Source organism: Melanotaenia boesemani, chromosome 22 (genome assembly GCF_017639745.1).
Source record: "Melanotaenia boesemani isolate fMelBoe1 chromosome 22, fMelBoe1.pri, whole genome shotgun sequence".
NCBI lineage: Eukaryota > Metazoa > Chordata > Actinopteri > Atheriniformes > Melanotaeniidae > Melanotaenia > Melanotaenia boesemani.
Genome location: NC_055703.1, coordinates 3,082,479 through 3,101,641, shown reverse-complemented (window position 1 = coordinate 3,101,641; position 19,163 = coordinate 3,082,479). Strand labels below are relative to the sequence as shown.

Below are 19,163 nucleotides of genomic sequence, written 5' to 3'. Positions count from 1 at the left end.
GAATCAAAAAGACCATCTGGTCTTCTCTCTGATGCACTCGTACACTAGCACATACAGCCTTATCTATGAAAACAGGCTGGATCTGTTCTGGCTCTGTAATGATAATTTCGTGCCAAGTCTACTATGCACTGGGTGGACACTCATGTCTGTGTTTCCATGTATGATAGTGCGGGTGTACAGTATAAAACACACATAAATGGATTTCTGTTTTTTGGAAAGACGTGTTTTGAGTAACCCAGGCTCATAAGCATGCAAACACAGTGACTAGATGACATTAGAAATCCATCACCAGGAGAAACATTGGCTTAGAGAAACACAGCAGGACCAAATGGCACATATCAAACCACAAACAAAACAGAGCCGACCCCAGGAGGACAGGAAATTTGGAGAACACACAGACAACACAGGATTCATTCCCTCATCAACAAACCATGTCCACCACAGCCAACTGGGATTAAAAAATAAGTTTGGTTCACAGAAAAGGATTTCCCAAACTCTCCAGCTCCTTTTCTCTCTACCTGTTGGAGGAATCTGTTCCCATGGGATTTCTCCACGGAGACTCTCGTCTGTGTGAGCAGCAGAGACACTGGCTTTACTAAATATGACTTATTTATCTGTACGTCACCAGCCAGCTGGGATGGCTCTGGGTCATGGATAAAAAGGTATTTAAAATCAGGCTACTGGACTTTTCGGACCATTTTTTCTACACATCTATTACAACTTAGTCTTGAGTCAAAATGTGAAATAGCAAAATATGATAACAAAAGCTGGATTACCATTACAGTTTTTTTTTTTTTGCAAAATAAAAGCAGTATTTCTAAAAATTCAATAAAGTGCAATTGCAATTTGCAGGTATTTCCATTGAATAAGGTTTAGCACATAAGCTGAAGTTCTCTTAAGACACCACTTTGAGGAGGATGAAGATTTCTAATTCCTTGTAAAAATGTATTTTGCTGTTGTTTGATATGAAAGATAACAGTTATATTTTTCTCTTTAATCATCTACTCCTCTGTCTCTATGTATTGTATACCATTTTTACTTGAAATGAACTGGTCATGTGACCACCTATGTCACATCTGGTGACTTGTAAATGCAAAAAAGTTTTTCCATTACACTTATGCAATATATTTTTTTTTATTATTCACATGTCAGAAAAACCACTTCAAGAGAGTGTAAAAACTTTTTAGTGATATTTGAGTTTTTTTTTCTTTTTTATGTAGTTGTTTCCATTTCCAGTTTTTAATGTGAGATTTGGGTTTTGCACAATTCTACAGGTAATGGAAACACAGCTGTACATGCAAACACATGAGTGGATTTCTCTTTAGTTGTAGGATATTCTAGTGTTTTAAAACATCTGTCACCATGCCTTCATCTAGCACAAAAAGTAAAGAAATTAGTGTTTGGTGGATTATTTCTTTGTTCTAACAATGTTTCTTGGTAATAAATTTCATATTTTTGGAAAGTCGGTTTATTTTACATTTAAAGAGACACATTTGTAAGGGAAAAGTATTTGTGGGATGAGGATTATGTGGGTTGCTCTCAAACTTGCCAAATCATCTCTGCCAAAGAGCTGATTCTTGAAAGACTGAAGTCTGAAGAAACAAAACATACTGACAATTTCACAGCATTCATTTACCAAATAGGAGCCTCAGTATCACGTAGAACCATATATAGTCCAACATCCTGGCACCTCCTCCTCATTCTGGTCACCAGTTGGTCACACACTGCTGTGGGATGGCATCCCATTCTTCAACCAGCATTTCTCATCAGTCAACCATAGTGGTTATATTGGTCACTCTAGTACCAACATCATGTCCATGATGATGCCACAAGTGTTCAATGGGGTTGAGGTCAGGACTCCAAGCAGGTGATCCATATATATTTTATTGGTTTGTGTAAAGCACTTTGGAGGCTTTGGCTGTAACGATGTGCTATATAAACATCCATCATCTGGAGGTAGTCTCTGATAAAGGTGCTCTGTGGGGACCGGTGATTCCATCTCCGAGAACAGGGTTCAAGGGTTCTGGTTGCAGAACCTCATCTCTACATCTCTCTGCATTGAGATTTCCACCAATGATGACGAACCTTGTTTTTCCTGAGAGAGATATTGGCCGGCACCAACACAGTCTCCACCAGAAGCTGTTACCCTTTCAGTGCAGCAGTCAGCATAACCTTCTCCACAATATGACCCTAGTTTTCCAACTGGCCACTGTAGCAGGGTCCAAAATCACAAGTGCTGCTAATCAGGGACCTAACTGTCAACACCAGGGGTATCAGAAGGTTAAAACAAGAGTCAACAGCAGATTAAACTGTGTGACACTGGCAGAAAGTATTTAGCAAGTTTTCCATGGGGACAACCCACACACTCAACTCCGCTGCTCATTCCACAAATGCATTTTCCTCACAAATGGGGCTCCATTTAAGAATGGAAATAAACAGTCCTCCCAACAGAAGATTGATTGTTACTGTAAAGAAATAATCAACTAAACACTAATTTCCTTGCTTTTGTGCCATGTTTAATTACAAAGTTCAGTATTCCTACTAGAGACAGAATATATGGAGGGCCGGCTGTGAAAATGTTATTGTCAATGTGTTAAAAATCCACAGGGGCCTCTTTATCAAGCTGGCGTAGGAACAAAAACCGGCGTACTCCAAATATAGTCAACTTTTGGGATTTATGAAAACCAACCTTGACAAGAAAATGTTTGTACCTCCACGCAAGGCGTATGCACAGAATCTAGCAAAACGGGAAACGACAACATCAACGGTGTCTAAATTTGGGCACAAAAATGGTTGCAAAGAAATCATCAAATCAAAAGGCTGAAAATTAAATAGGGGGAGAACAAAAAACAACGTAGCCTGATCTGATTGGTTAAATTTGATATTACTATACTTTTTACTCTTGCTCAGACCTTTGTACCTGTCATAGCACCTGTATGTAACTTGAGCATCTGAAGAACATCCAATCAGTGCATGAGGAGATTGAAGCTTTAGTGATGATAACCACACTGAGCAGCTCCAGATGTGCATCATGCTCAAGCAAGCTGATGAAAAAGGATTTCTTATGTTCACATAGTATCTGCACCTGAGAGTAGGGGATTTTAGCAGCATCACTGCTGTCCATTCAGACCAGCTATTGACAGTTATTCTTTGTTAATTGTTTTTAAAACATTTTGAGCCTATGTAGAAGAGTGTTTGTTTTTAGTAAGCAACAATATCCCAGAAAACCAAAAGGTCCAATAAGAACCCCTTTAGAGACTAACAGGGACACTGTACCTTCCAATAACTGGAGATTTGCTACCATTCATGGCGTTTGTTCTTTCCCATGGCTTCCTGGGCATGTCTGGAATGCAGCAAAACACAGAAGAAAAGGATGTTAACACAAATTTGTATATAACTGTTATATGTTTTATAACACTGATATAAAACTGCCTAAATCTCCAGTGGAATCCCCCCTTCAACACTCACCTGGTGTGCTACAAGCTGAGACTTTTGGGGTAGTATTTATCTCTCCCTCCTCCTGTTAGACAGACAGGGAAATTAGATTGTTTCAACACACTCAACTGATGATTTATAAACGCAGCAGACTGTTGCTCGAGGAACCTTCTAAAGCCCACAAACCCAAAACACAACAATCGAACAAAACCGAGGATCACAAGGATCCAGTTTTGAGTTTTGTTTCATGCACACTAGTTTTATTTTTTTTTTTTGTACCAATTACTTTTCCAGCCTTTTCCAGCTCTGTTACAACTTTTTAAAATTCAAAATGAGCTAAACATTTTCAATGAAATGGTAAAATGTCTCAATTTCAAAATCTAATATGTTGTTGTTCTATTGCAAAGAAAATATGGGTTTATGAGATTTGCAAATTGCATCCTGTTTTTATTTACATTTTACACTGCATTCAAATTTTTTGGACTGGAGTTGTAAAAAAACCTTAGAAATAATTAAGTTACAGAGTATTAATGCCCTCTAAACATTGGGATGTGAATGCTGATAAAGCAGTGTTTTTAAAATGCCCTTAAAAGAAAAGATGTCAAGAATGCTCCCTGAGAATGAAGGAGAATTCCTGCTGGCTTTAACATATCATCACGGAAACTCAAAACCAGATTGCTGACAGTGGATGAAATGTAGGACAACATTGTGTCACACTGATGAGTCATTTCAGAATGTCATGAATGTACAGTTTGAACTGGCTGTGGAAACCACCACATGTGGGATATTTTGTACATTTCAGCAACAAGGAGAAAGTTAAACTGATGATCAGAGCAGATATTGAAGAAGACTTTGATACTTACTGATCTCTGGTCAGGCTCAGGTGAAGACCCCTTCTCTGCTATTCTTCTCCTGCAAAACACAAGCCCAGGACACACCGGTGAATGAAAGTTCAGACAAAGGCTGATTACTTTTCTCCTCAGCCTCAACTTTTTACACACTTTAGTGTTGGCAAAAATAACTCATAACAAATTAAGATTAATATAAAAACCAAAAATATCTTTGGTCTGACCCGGTCTGACATCATGCTTTAGGGATGCTGAGCCATTTTCATACATCAGAGATTTTTACGAGAAAGTCTGGACAACTCTGCAGTTGCTTTTCACAGAATTACATCATAGCTGGGGGCTTTCTGCTGGAGATGTGCTTCTGTGGCTGGAAATGTGGAAGTGAGGGGGTGGGGACAATATCAACTGTGGAATTTGTTGCTTTTTCTTTCCAGCATATTAAATATCAGATAAGGCTTCTTAAAGTGTTAAAAAGAGTTTTGCATCTATCTGTACACATCATTTCATCTGTTGTGGGAAGTGTGTAGAAAGTACCATACAAGTCCACAGAAACAGCAAACTCTGGCACAGTGGCAGCAAGTGCTCCAAAATATTTCCGTTAACTGTTCTAGCCACTGCTGAAAAGTCTGTGCTGAGCGTCTGGACTGCAGAGCATGTGTGAAAGTGACTCTTGATTAAATGCCAACACGTGGTGTGTCTCTACCTCCTGGCCAGTAAGGCGCTCATCTCCTCCATAAGGCCTCCTCCTCCAGCCAGAGGCCCATTGCCCCTGGCCTCAGATTTAGCCCCTGTGTTTCCTACAGCCCCCGATATTGTTGCTGCCAGGGCAGCCCCTGCATCATCACTCTGAAGAACAAAGAAGGAGATATTTAAAAAATAGATCATACTGTGTTTGATTACTAAACAATATCTCATGGCCCCAGACGGCTCTGGCTGAGACCTTCCTCTGCCGCCCTCTGGGTGGATCTGGGGTCGTCTTCATGGTGGGGGGGCTTGGGTTCATGCTGCAGGGTTGCTGCTGAAGGCCCGAGTCTCTGGGCCGCCCTAGTCTGCAACTAGCCTCCGGAGAGGCATGGTCACATTTGCAGGATCTCACTCATCTCTGATCCCTCCTCATTCCTCATCCTCTGCATGCTGACACAGCACTGTGTCCACTGGGTTTATACACTAAGACAGGGGTGTCCAAAGTCGGTCCTCGAGGGCCGCTGTCCAGCAGGTTTTCAATGTTTCCTGCTTCAACACACCTGACTCAAATGAAATAGATCCAACAGCCTATTAAGTTTTGCACAATGACTCAGTAATTTGAGTCAGGTAGTTTTGGAGCAGGGACACAGAAAACCTGCAGGATTGTGGCCCTCGAGGTCCGGAGCTGGACACCCCCGCACTAAGAGATGCTTTGGTTTATTTATTTCTTTATTTATGGACCAGCAAGATTACATACATTCCATAATTCAAAATAAATAAATACATAAATAATCTGATTATCATGGGGAGCCTTTTACCCATAAAGCTCTCCAGACCATCATTCTGCTGCCACCATGCTGGACAGAACAAATTAGCATAAATAAATAAATACATTTCTATATTTAGTTAAATTAATTTGTTAGAATATTTTCATTTATTTAGCTTCTTATTTCAATAAAAAAATGAATAAATATGTGTTTATTTTATTTTGAATGATTTAATAATTTATTTATTTTATTTATGAATCCAAACTCATTAATTTAATCCATTTTTGTTTTTATTCATTCGCTTATTTAATCTATTTAGTTATTTTTTAATTTAAATGAATTTGTATTCATTTATGTGTATTTGCTTCTTTCTTTCATTATTTTTATATATTTATTCTTTCATTAATTTGATTATTTATTAAAGTATACATTTTAAATGAACATATTTTTCACTTAGCTATTTATTTTATATATTGACTGCTGTTTTTGTCAGATTTGTGGTGGATATGTGAATTTTGTCATGTATACACAAGCAGCCATGGTGCATTTGACAGATATTGTCAGCATGATATGAGAAGACCATTTGAGCTGGAGATGAGAGGAGACAGATGGCGACTGTGTGTGTGAGATCATGCATGAATGTGGTGTGTGCACATGAATGTTTCAGTGACTGTCTTTGGATGAGATTCCACATGATGCTCCAGTCTCATGACTTTTTGTTTGTCAATATGTTTCACTGAAAACTAAAAATCTAGAAAAAGGAACTTATTATTATTATTATTATTATTAATCCTTATTTCTTTCTTGTCTGCAGACAGGGCTGTAGCAAGCTTTTCACACCCCACAGTGGGAACCAAAACTGTGGCTTGGGGGAAATAAATTGACAAAATACCAATTTCACCATCAGAGGGCTGTGTATCTACATAGAAAGGCATGGTTTTCAAGTGTAAACTAAATGCAAACTGTCCCAAGTGTCAGTGAATACAGCATGTAATGCACTTCTACATGTTGTCTCCATCAACAATGAAATATGTCATTGGCTGTTTGTTTTTCCAAATTTAACATTTGATAATCACTTAATTTTCAATAATAATAAATCTCATTTGGGCCACCCTTGGGAGAGAGTTGCCGGCACAGTGACACAAAGTGACTGTACAATGTTTGCACAAAAGTTTATAAATTTAAAAAAAAAAAACACATCCTCCATGGGTGCAACGCCCATGTCTGCAGACTATATCTCCTATAGTCTGGATGTCCGGATGATCATCTGGGGGGGCTTGGTCCTCTTGGGTGTGGTGTGGGCCCTCTACCTTGGGGGGCCACGTCTGGGCTCTTAGGGCCCTGGGCCCTGCACTCTGGCTGCCCTGGATGGCCGGTGCCTGGAAGGCAGGAAGGTGGCTGCTGATCTTAGCCTGCTGGGGCCTGAGCCATGTGGCCAAGGGGGGCTCTGGCTGGGGTTCGTGCTCCAGGATTGCTACTGATTGCCCAGGTTTTTGGGCTGCCCTAGTCTGTCTCTAGCCTCCGTAGAGATGTGGTCGCATTTACACGAACACACTCATCTCTGATCACTCCTTATTCCTCATCCTCTGCATGCTGACAGTTGTCCAGTGTCTTATACACTAAGAGCTACTTTAAGGTTGTTTTTGTGTGTGTTTCTGGTACTTTGATTGTTGTGATACATGTTTTATTTATTTATTTATTAATTTATTGTTGTTGTCTTGGTTATTTTTTAGGAGCACCTGATGATTGTCAGCTTTGTTTTCCTGTAAAAGTTGTAGAAAATCCTCTATTGTGTTTCTCTTTACTATTCTTTTTTTCTGTCCCCTCCGGTCAGATCCAGCAAGATTACATAAATTTCATAATTACAAACAAACAAACAAACAAGCAAACAAACAAAAAAGGTAGTCAAAAACTAGCCTTTTCCCCTTGGCAAAGCAAATTTGTTTGGCACAACACAGCAGCCAGACCATCATTCTGCTGCTACCATGCTTGACAACATAAGTAAAAAAACCAACAAACAAACAAGTTAAGACATACATGTGCACTCACCCGCGACACTTTGCGGAGCTTGGCTCCAGCAAGTGCGGCAGCCAAGCCTGAGAGGGGGCGGTCCTCCGCAGAAGAGAACTGGCCAGTGGGAAGGGGAGGAGCTGGGGGTGGTGGTGGGACTCCAAGAGGAGGAGGTGGAACTGGTGGAGGAGGGGGTGTCCCGCCAGGAGTCAGTGTAGGGGGGAGTGGAGGAGGTGGGGGAGGAGGTGGGTGGCCTGCAGGAATGATGGGGGTGGCAGCATGGATAGCAGTTGCAGATGTCACAGTTGAGTTAGGTGGCAGTGGTGGAGGTGGGGGTGGGGTGGGGTTGTTTAAACCAGGGCTTTGCACCACATCTTCCAGGAGGAGGGAATTATGGGAGGGGCACAATTGAAAAAAAAATAAAAAAATAAGAAGAAGTAGTTAAATAATTTTTTCACGAAAACTTTCAAATGTGATAAAAAGTTGGATTCATCTGTAACTGCAGTCAGGCCATAAATATATATCTAAACAACCACATATAAAGTTTAATAGACACCTTGAAACAACATCTCAGCCAGAATATAACATTTATAACATGCTGTACAGTAATAAAAAGTTATTTTGAAATTAAACTGAATGTGGTTTTGAGTTATTAGTCAGGACAGCATGCCTCATTGCACAGTAACTAATGTTAATTCATTGACATGCAGGGTTACTGAGTAGTAATGATGGGGTTGGGGTGCATAAAGCAACAGTGTTCACTGTGAACAATAATAATAATTTATTACAAAAAATGTTGTGCAAACTTCTTATAAAAAGAAACAAGTTTTTTGTACATTTACATAGAGATGCATGTAAACAATCATAACAACAGACGAGTGAAGACAGCAGGTTTGACACAACATGATATTAGGACCCTTATACACCAAGTTAAATGTGAGTGAGTCTGGAACGTTGATCACCGTCTCCCTTTTATTTTCTGTGTGCATTGTTTGCTGTCAGAGTCAAGCCGCTGATTCATTATGCAATGTGTTGAATGGTCGTGGCAAACTATGCAATTATAAAAAAATCATTGATGCATTCTCATCCTCATTTTATTTTTGTTTGTTTTTTAGCATATATAGGATTCTTTTTCCTCACTGCGTAACTATTCAGAACTTTCAAATCAACAATATTTATGACTATTGATTTACTTCCAATAGCATTCTTTATGTTGTGGGGGGCTTTATGCCCCTGGTAGGGTCACCCATGGCAAACAGGTCTCTAGTGGTGGAACCAGACAAAGCGTGGCTCAATAGACCCCTATGATGGGTCAGGTGTGGGCATACTCATTGCCCCCTGACTTGGCACCTGTATGTTGGGGTTTATCCCGGTGGACGACAGGGTAGCCTCCCTCCCACTTCAGGTGGGGGAACGGGTCCTGACTGTTGTTTGTGCTTATACACCAAACAACAGTTCAGAGTACCCTCCTTGGATGGGGTGTTTGAGAGCATTCCTTCTGGGGACTACCTCATTCTGCTGGGGGATTTCAATGCTTATGTGGGCATGATAATGAGACCTGAAGGGGATTGAGTGGGAAGAACGGCTCCACTGATTTGAGTCTGAGTGGTGTTTTGTTGTTGGACTTCTGTGTTTGTCATGGAATATCCATAACAAACACCATGTTCAGGCATAACATCGTGCACCGTGGCCTCTGTAGCAATTCACTGCCATTTTAGTCAGTGGTTAGGTTAACACTGGGCACGCCGGGGTGTGTGTCATCTCGAAGCCGCCTTGTCGCCGAATCTATTTTTAACGGAACACGCATCCAGAACATGTCAAATATAATTTCAGATGGGGGCAGACAGGAAATCAGACGTGGGAGCAGCTTCTGGTAATTTCAAAATAAAAGCCCCCATGCAGCTTTGTGCTAGCTGAACCATGGAAACATTACATCATTAATGGTCAGGGTGTCTCAGTGTGTTGTAGTTTTTTTTTTTTCTATCATGAACAATGAGGCGTTTATCCTGGAAGTGGAGAATCACAAGATTCTCAAATTCTCCTGTGATTTCATGATTTTGCGGATCCAGCTCCTTTCTGAACAGCTGAGTTTGTCGAGTTCTGGATGCCTGCTTTTGCTCCATCAAAAATAGACTTTGTGCGAATGTTTAGCGGAGAGCTGCGGCAAGACGCTTCTGGAACTTCTGACATGCACTGTGATGTGCCCAGTGTGAACCAAACCCCTGACTAAAACAGCAGCGAATTGCTGTGGAGGCTGCAGCGCAGTAACGCGGCGCACACGCACCCAATGTAAATTGGGGGTTATACTGCACAACTGTACTGCCTCGCTGCAAGAAAAAGTCACACACACACTTGTAGAGGTCTCTTCAATAAGTTTATGCAACATGAGAACATTCATTTCCATCTAGAGTGACATTTATTTTTCACCAGGATCTTGTACTGGTAATTGCAGAGTCAAACTGCTGAATGAAGTCCAGCTCAGCTTAAAGAATTTGAATAAGGTTAAAGACATGTGTCTGTGGTAGCCAAATGTGCCTAACAATGGTTCTCCGCCTGGAAATATTCTTCCACAATTTTAACTAAATTAATGTTGGCATCAGCTTCTTAGAATAAACCGGTGGGATCAGGAATAAAAAGAAAAGAAAGACAAAAAAAAAGACAGGGGGAAAAAATAATAAAAACAATTATATAAATTATCAGTAACAGAAGAGAAGCAACTTAGTCAGCTAGGCTGAGGTAGCTATCAGCTAACCACATGTATTTGGCGGCATTAGCGTGTCTGTGTGTCTACCAGTTGGCAACATAACTAAAAAAGATTATGAATAAATTATAATGAAATTTTCAGGAAATATCAGAAATAAAATAAGAAACAAGTTATTAGTGATTTTGGTAGAAATCTGGATCACCAACTGGATCCAGGATTTTTTAAAGGGATTCTTTACTATGCAGAGATAGGAGCTCTAATGGCAAAATGATCCCTAACTAAAAATATAATACCCACAGTCATTGGTGTTAAAAACAAACAAACAAATTACAATGGCTTGTTGGAGGCCTGCGTTCTTTTTAATTAATTTTTTTTATTAATGTGCTTTAACCAACATAAATCTTAATGCTACCAAATTTTATCAACTTTTCTCAGCTGAACATAAATTACTAGTTTACCTGAAAAGTATTTAGCAAGCTTAAATGACTCTTATGCCTTTCTTGTATTTTTTAAACTGTTTTTAATTTTGTGATGAATTTAGTTTTTGTTTTCTCTTACATGTCTTGATATACATCTGTAAACTTTGAAAAACTTCATGAACGTTAAAATCTTGCTGACTTTAGTTTATCTTCCATAAAAAGCCACTTTTAATTTTCATGAAAAAAATCTGCCCACTTACCATTAAAATTGAATTTTTGTTTTTGTTGTTATTTTTGGTCTGCCCATTGTTTTTTTTATGTGAAAATACATGTGGAAGCTCTACCTTTTTATCCCAATCAACATTCAGACAAGTTCTTCAGAACAGCCTCAGCTGTCAGACTGGGAGGTAAAATGATGTAAAATGATGTAAAATGAATGTATGAATAGATGTAGCAGCATAAAGGTCGACCAGAAGAAGAAAGCAGAATTTATTACTAACAGAACTTTGTAGAAATAACACACAGATCAACAGTGACCAAACCTTTTCTCATCTCATCGTTCTCTCAAGTCTTGGCTTTCAGGAGAAAAAATATTGTTATTGAAACAAACACACAACAGAAACTATTTCCATGTTTCCACTTTTTCCTCCAGCTGTTTTTCTGCCATTTACAGTTCTTTATGCTACTATCCTCACAGAACCAACTCCAACTCAACTGGCTTTTGGCACTACTGTGCCTCAAAAACATCTTCTTGGCATTATTCCAGCCATAGAGGACCATTATTTTGTTTTTTTCAGACAGATGTAGAACTTTCTCCTCACTTGTTGAGCTTTGGCTGCTCCTGATTGGACATTATTGTCAATTTAATCTGATTGACCTTCTGTTCAAATTTCCACCAAACAGGTCAAAACAGAGATCTCTTAGCAACATAGTAGCGATAGTGACCGTTTTTTCTGGAAAAGCGGATGACTTATTGCGGATTTACTAAAAAGAGTCTCTGAATAAATACTACATTTTGTTTCACTACTGTTCCTGAGAAATAGTGATGCGCGGGTCGGGTTATTTTCCGACCCGCGGGTCCCGCTCTTTTTAAAAAATTGGACCGCACCAAACCGCCCCGCACCTCCGCTTCTATTTTTTTAACCCGACCCGACCCGCCCCATTAAAACACATGTTATGATATTGACGAATGCTTTTATTTAGTCTGAGAAAGGTGCATATGGTCTCCTAAATTGGCACTGGAAACTGGCAACACAAAATGTATTTTCAAACGAACGTTAAGCCTATAAACATAAATAGGCAAATAAATAAAGTGTTTTAAAGCGTTTAAGTGTTATAAAGCACATAGCCAATGCTGCTGCTGTTGTCTGCACTGATTACCTCGTTGAACCTGTCCCAAACCTGTGATTTAGCCATTTGACCCTCTTTCTTCTTTTCAAGGACGTAAACTCCCGAACGAATGCTATTCAACACTTCTTCTTCCATCTTTTGTTGCTTGTCTGCTTGGCGCTTTCTGCACGTAGTCTGCGTAGCCTACTACGCGCCTACGTGGACATTACGTTACAAAACGTGACCTGTGTTTAAATAACTGATAAATATTTTGTCTTACATATTATAGTTACAAAATGTAGACACTGATTAAGGTCTTTATTTTCAGTTTGACAAAAAATAAAATTAATAGATAGAACTAGATATTTCAGAATAGTAAACCACACCAACCCGCCCCGCAGTGAAGCGAAAATTCTTTGACCCGCCCCAACCCGAACCGCGGGTAACCCACGGGACCCGCGGGTTAGGAGGCGGCCCGCGCATCACTACTGAGAAACTATTGCTAATATTAACAATTTTAAGGGTTAAATGTTGTTGGGGTGAATAAGATGTAACGCGATTGCTTTGAATTCATATGGTCTGTGATCTGCTCTCCCTCACAAAGCATCCTGACTAAAAAACAAAATGAAAATTGAAATCAGATAATCAGTGTGGTGGCTGAATATAATAGGAAAATGGATTGATGACAGAAAACCAAATCATTGGTGTTACACATGCTAATCAGTGATCTGTAATGAGATGTTACTATTATAAACAGGCCTGTTATGCTAAACCATCCAACATATTTCATAACAAACAGTCAGACCGATCTTTAAGCAGCAAACACATTACCACAGATTTAGATGTCACTTTGAAACAAGTGTGCAAGAAGAAACCACAGTTGACAAAGCATCTTTCCAGTGTCAGAAAATCTAAAATCAGGCTACAGCAGCCAAGCCTAATGCATTTTCTAAAGAAAAATAAAACTCCTAGGAGACACAGTTGTATTGTGGAGTTTTTACTGAGGCCAGTTCATTGGTAAGGTAAAAAAAAACAAAAAACAAAAAGAAAAAACAGTGCTCAGTATCTCTGTTAGTGTGTGAGTCAGAGACAGTGAATGAAAGAGGAAGAAGAGCCTTTTAAAAGAGGAAAGAGCAGAATCCAGACTGGAAGCCTTACCATGGGGCTGGGGCTGACAGGAGTCCCCCTGTGCTGGGTGGGGCTCTGGGCCTGTGGGCGTGTTTGCTTCCTCTGGCCCCGACAGGCCCAGACCCATGGGGAGGGAGAGGTGTTCAGCAGAGGCAGAGGCGGTGGCTGCTGCAACAGCAAGGGACGCTGTGGAGGGAGAGGGCACACCAGGAGCCTGGGATAAGGAGGGGGAAGACAAGACGGAGGAGGAGGAAGACGGAGGGGTAGCTATGGGTGAAGGGAGAGGGGGAGGAGTAGGGGGGGGAGGTGGCGTCGGGCAGGCAATGCCAAGAGGTATGTGGCTGTGCAGTATGGTGACAGGGGAAGGGGCAGGAAACATGGGAGGGCCGTTGGGTGATGGCGAGGGGGACTTTTGGCTGAGAGGAGAAGGTGTAGCAATGGGAATGAGAGGCCGTGGACCTGTGGCCTTTCCTGGTGGACTGCTTATCATGACAGGGGGTGAGGGGGGCAGGGGGGTAAAATTACAGACCACAGATTTGACTGGAGTAGTAGTGGGTGCAGGGGCTGGAGCAAGAGGTGGGGCTTGGGGAGAGGACTGCTGTCGCCTTGGTACTGTGGCGTAATGAGGCAGGACGGGGTGGAAAGCAGAACCAAGGGAGGTGGCAAATCTGGAGGCTGAGTGCCTGAGTGGGGGGGTTGGGGGTGTAGAGGAGGAGAAAGATGGCGTCCCAGGAGATGGGTAAGCTGGCACAGACGGAGATACAGGTGTGGAGGATGTCCTGTTGTACTCCGGAGTGCAGAGTGTGCTTTCAAAGGCTGAATGCACGCCATGCCGGTTGGACAAAGTCAATGTCACATACAAGACAGGACAGAGGGACAGAAGGAAGGAGAAAAGGCAGTATGGAAGCAGCCGTTGTTCACACAGGAGGGAAAGACAGTGGGTCAAGAGAGAGAGAAGGAAGAAGGGAGAGAGGAGAAAAAGAGAATGGGGCAAATGAAGCAGGAAAAAACCAGCACGGAGCTAAATCCAACTTCCTTTCTCTGTTGTGTGTATTAGGACACATTCATACCCGAAAAGTCTGGGAGACTTGGTTTGATTGGAAGAGAAATTCCAAAAAGTTTTACACCTTAGTTTGGTTTGCTTTCACACTGCACTTTACTTAAGCGGACCAAACCACCTAGACCAGGGATGGCCACAATTCTGCAGGTTTTCCAAATTTCCCTGCTCCAGCACACCTCACTCAAATTAAATGGATCCAACAGCCTATAAGTCTCTGCACAATGACTCATTAGTTTAAGTCAGGTGTGATGGAGCAGGGAAACTTGGAAAACCTGCAGGATTGTGGCTTTCAAGGACCGACGTTGGCCACCCCTGACCTAGACAATGTCATACAGTTACAACAACTGATCACTAGGGGCAATATTCCTCAAAACCACTGACCAAGAAAGAAGAAGAAGAAAATTCGGCTCATTTATTGGAAAATAGTTGATTGCAAGTAAACAATAGAGCAACAAAAAATGTATTCAGTCTGGCAACAAGTTATCCAGCATGTTGGTCTATGACATGTCATACATCACTTCCTCTCTTTAATTCACTAGATTTGCTTTCACACTGCAAGCAAACTGCACCTGAGATCACTTGCAAGTGAACAGAGACCCCCTGTTTTCAAGCAGTCCAGAGTTTGCTTCTTTGGTTTTACACCAGAATCGGAACGAGTGTTCACACTGCTCCAAACAAATCGTACCATCTGTGGAAGTGGACCAGGGTTCATTTAAAGCAAACCAAACATTACCAGTGTGAATGGTTAATTTGGAGTAACGGACCAAATAAGTGAACTCTGGTCTGCTTGAAAACTGGATGTCTTGGTTCTTTTCCAGTGTGAAAGCAAACAGACCATCCAGGGAACCAAAGAGAGGAAGTGATGTATGACGTGACATACTACATGTTGGATATCTGACTGCCTCCCTGCTGCTCATACTGGACAGATTCTGGTGAAAACCGCATTAGGTTTCAACATGAAGTAAAAACAGAAAACCCCAAGACTGCATGAAATTTTTGTTGCTCATTTGTTTACCTGTGGTGAAGGAGTCATTTTTGGTTTTGCCAATCAATTAGTCAGATTTTCTTCTTTCCTCCCTCTTGGTCACTGGTCTTTTTTGGGGAATACTGCCCTCTAGCGAGCTATTGTTGTAACTGTGTGACGATGTTCAGGTGGTTTGGTCTGCTTGAGTAAAGTGCAGCGTGAAAGAAAACCAAACCAAATGAAGGTGTGAAATTCTTCCAAATTCCTTGTCCAATCGAATCGAGTCCCTGGAACTATCCTGGTGTGAATTCATCTTTATGTTGAAGTGATGCTACTGTGTTAGTGGACAAGGGTTAGCGCAACAAACAGAACCCAAAGATGCAAAACTTTCAGAGTCCTGCTCTGAAAGAAAATAGAAACTACAAGCAAAGAAAGTCGGACAGTAAAGCTAAAGATTTATTTTTTTAATTGGGAACAAATTTCATACAGAAATCAGCCTCAAGGTACAAATCTGTGTTCCACCAGTTTTTTTTTTTTTTGCCACCCCCCCACCTCTTGTAGAAGGTGTGCTATAACAGGAACAGCGCAACACCTTACACTACCCAACCACTTAGAAAAAGAACAGAACCTTAAATTGAATTAGGTTCAGACAGGCACACGAAGAAGCAAAACTGACCCTGATTAGTACCTCCTCCCAGCACTCATCTAACATGACAAACCCAAGTTCCTCTACCCAGTTTCCCCTAAGCCCTGCAAGAGAATCCAGACCTAAGGAAGATATACGACTGTATAAAATCTAACTATGTGCCTTAGGGAGTGAGAGCAACTCAGCTAGAATAGAACCCATCGGGAGCTGAGGCTAGGGATCAAAATGTGTTTAAACGAAATTAAGGATCTGAAAAAAATGGAACACGAAGACTGGGGTAGATTGTACTTAACTTGAAAATTGGTAAAAGTGGCAAACAATCCCTCTAAATATAAATCTGAGAAACAGGCCAGGCCCCTCTCTCTCCACAGGGTAAATATCGCTTCTAAGTTTGAGGGAGGGAACAAATGGTTACAAATAGTGCTGCATGGGGAAGGGGCAGAAAGACTGAAATGCTGCCAGCATTGTTTCAAAATTTTCAAAGAAGAGAGCACAACTGGGTTCTTAATATAACTAGGACATGAAGAGGTGAGAGGGGCACATACCATAGCCACCAGGGATGATGGGCAGCTGGGGAAGTATTTTCCTCCATTCTACACCAATCAAGATTGGAAGAATTGCACCAAGCATGGATGTATTTTTATTTATTTTTTGTAAATTTGCGTCCCAATAATAAAATAAAATATTACAGTAAGCGGGTTTCTGTCTTCTCTGCAGTACTACTTTGCATGCTCTTGGATGTTCACTAGCCTAGGTAAACTTTGAGAATACTTGATCAAATATGCAAAAAAAAAAAAAAAACAAACAAAAAAACAAACAAACAAAAAGAAGATTGTGGTAAAAATATGAGTAGGATTTTAATAGAACTAATTATACCCATAACAGAAAGTGGGAGAGCATTCCAGCGCAACAAATTGGATTTAATTTCCCCAACCAATTTAATAAAATTATATTTATGAAGAGTGGGCAAAGAGCAAGCAATATTGGCACCTAAATATTGAAAACTATTGTGGGCAAATTAGAAAGGAGTGGGCCTGATAGAATTTGTTTAGCAGCCTCATTGATAGGAAAAAATCCACTTTTGCTGATATTTAATTTATAGCCCAAAAGCGGTCAAAATTTGTAAGACATTATCCACGCAATTAACTGGATCTGTAACATATAGAAAAAGGTCATCTGCATAAAGAGAAACTCAATGTTCCACTCCAGCTCTATGAATGCCAGTAAAGAAAGAGAAGGATCTGAGAGCAATGGAGAGAGACACTATTGCCAAGGCGAAAATGGGCGACACTGAACAGCCTTGATGCGTTCCACTTGTTAAAAGGAAATAGCCAGACCTTTGTGAGTTAGTTGTAACACAAACAGTAGGGGCAGAATATAAAAGTCGTATCCATTAAATAAATTTAATAGAATAGAAATACTTTATTAATCCCTTTGGAGAGTTTAGACCCAAAACCGAATTTCCCCAAAACAAAAAACAAGTAATCCCATTCCACACGATCACAGACTTTCTCCATGTCACATGCTATAACAATTTTGGCAACAAGAGAAAGCACAATATTTAATAGTCTTCTGAGGTTAGATGACAACTGTCATCCTCTGAAAATTTTTCTGAAATAATATCAGGTAGGTAAAGATCCAAATGGCATGCTAAAACACATCCGAGTTCAGCAAGCTTATTGGTCTCCAACTAATGCATTTTTTAGGGTCCTTGTCTTTCTTCAGAATGAGTGAAGTTGATGCTTGATTTAGAGTTGGTGGGAGGGAACCGTGTTTCTGAGAATCATTGAACATATCCAATAATAATGGGATGAGTAGGTGGGAAGAGCTTTTATAAAAGTTGGCCAGAAAGCCATCCGGACCCCATGCTTTGTTGTTTTGTATTAGCTTAAGACAAGCAGTGATCTCCTCTAACTGTATGGGTTCATCCAAATTATGCTCAATATTAGAGTCTATAGTGGAGATATCCAGGTTATCTAAAAAAATGAACCATTGTTGTCTTATTGGCAGGGGATACAGATTTGTTTAGATTGAGGAAAATAAGGTGAAGGCAGAGTTTATTTAATTTGGATTGGAGGTTATGGTGTGGGAGTAGTCGTAGATTTGAGATATGAGAGGAGAGGAAGACTGACTGAGTTGGAGGGCTAAGGGGTGACTGGCTTTTTTGCGATATTCATAGTACGTCCCTTTAGTTCGTCTAACCAGATATTCTGTCATACTCGAAGAGAGCAAGTCATTTTCAGATTGTAGTTTAACCCTTCTGGCATAATGATCTGAAAAGGATGGCGTTAGAGTATTCTCTTTTAATGCTGAGAATTGTGTCAACCAGCTTGCTGTTTTTGTTTATTTTTCCTGGCCAAATGTGTGCTGTACAAAAGGATATCCCCTCGTATCACGGCTTTAAAAGTTTCCCAAAGCAAAGACGGTGGGTTGTCAGTTCTATAAGTCTCAAAGAAAATATGAATTCTTTTAGAAATAAAATCACAGAACTCCTCACTGACCAGTAGCCCCATGTTGAATCTCCATTGGTTCTTAGCATTTGGTGAGAATGACATATCTAGAATGTGTGGAGCATGAGTGGAGATAAAAATAGCAGAGTATTCAATGGACTTTACAGCAGAAGAGAGGGTCCTGTCTACAAAAAAATAATCAATACGTGATTAAGCTTGGTGAACTTCAGAAAAATAAGAAAATTCTTTTTTAGCCAGATGGAAGAAGCACCAAGGATCACCGCAGCCCCATCACCCCCTAAGATCCTCATTTTTGGAATATTGGAAAAAATGGAAGTGATAAGATTTGGATTGTACCAATAGAGGCATTGACACTCACTAATACAACTAAAGGCTGGTATAATGTGCCACTCACCATAACAAAACGACCCTCAGGGTCTGATATGATCTGTGTGGGGGAGAATTGAATATGTTTGTTAACCAATATTGCTGTACCCCTACACTTACTATTAAAAGCTGAATGAAATATTTGTTCAACCCAAGATTTGCACTATTATGATCTATTATGACCACTAGTACAAAGGTGGGTTTCTTGAAGGAAGGCAATGTCAGTACTAAGACCTTCAAAGTGTGAAAATACCTTAGATTCTTTTTACTGGGCCCCCAAGACCCTGGATGTTCCAGCTCACCTGCCTAATGGAGAAGCCAACTGTTTTCCT

General features: G+C 40.5%; 1 protein-coding gene across 7 annotated transcripts in view; it reads right to left on the bottom strand.

The window, feature by feature from the left end:
• The window catches only part of enah (ENAH actin regulator), a 145,571-nt gene that overhangs the window by 16,465 nt on the left and 109,943 nt on the right, over positions 1 to 19,163 (bottom strand). For 5 of the 7 annotated variants that reach the window (XM_041975830.1, XM_041975829.1, XM_041975828.1 and 2 more), the window contains exons 6-11: positions 13,355 to 14,140; positions 7,784 to 8,118; positions 4,987 to 5,129; positions 4,299 to 4,347; positions 3,469 to 3,520; positions 3,277 to 3,343 (exon numbers count right to left, since the gene is read on the bottom strand). In XM_041975830.1, coding sequence (XP_041831764.1) covers positions 3,277 to 3,343; positions 3,469 to 3,520; positions 4,299 to 4,347; positions 4,987 to 5,129; positions 7,784 to 8,118; positions 13,355 to 14,140 — 1,432 coding nt within the window. The remainder of the gene's footprint in view (positions 1 to 3,276; positions 3,344 to 3,468; positions 3,521 to 4,298; positions 4,348 to 4,986; positions 5,130 to 7,783; positions 8,119 to 13,354; positions 14,141 to 19,163) is intronic. The other 2 variants (XM_041975832.1, XM_041975833.1) reach the window with 2 other exon arrangements.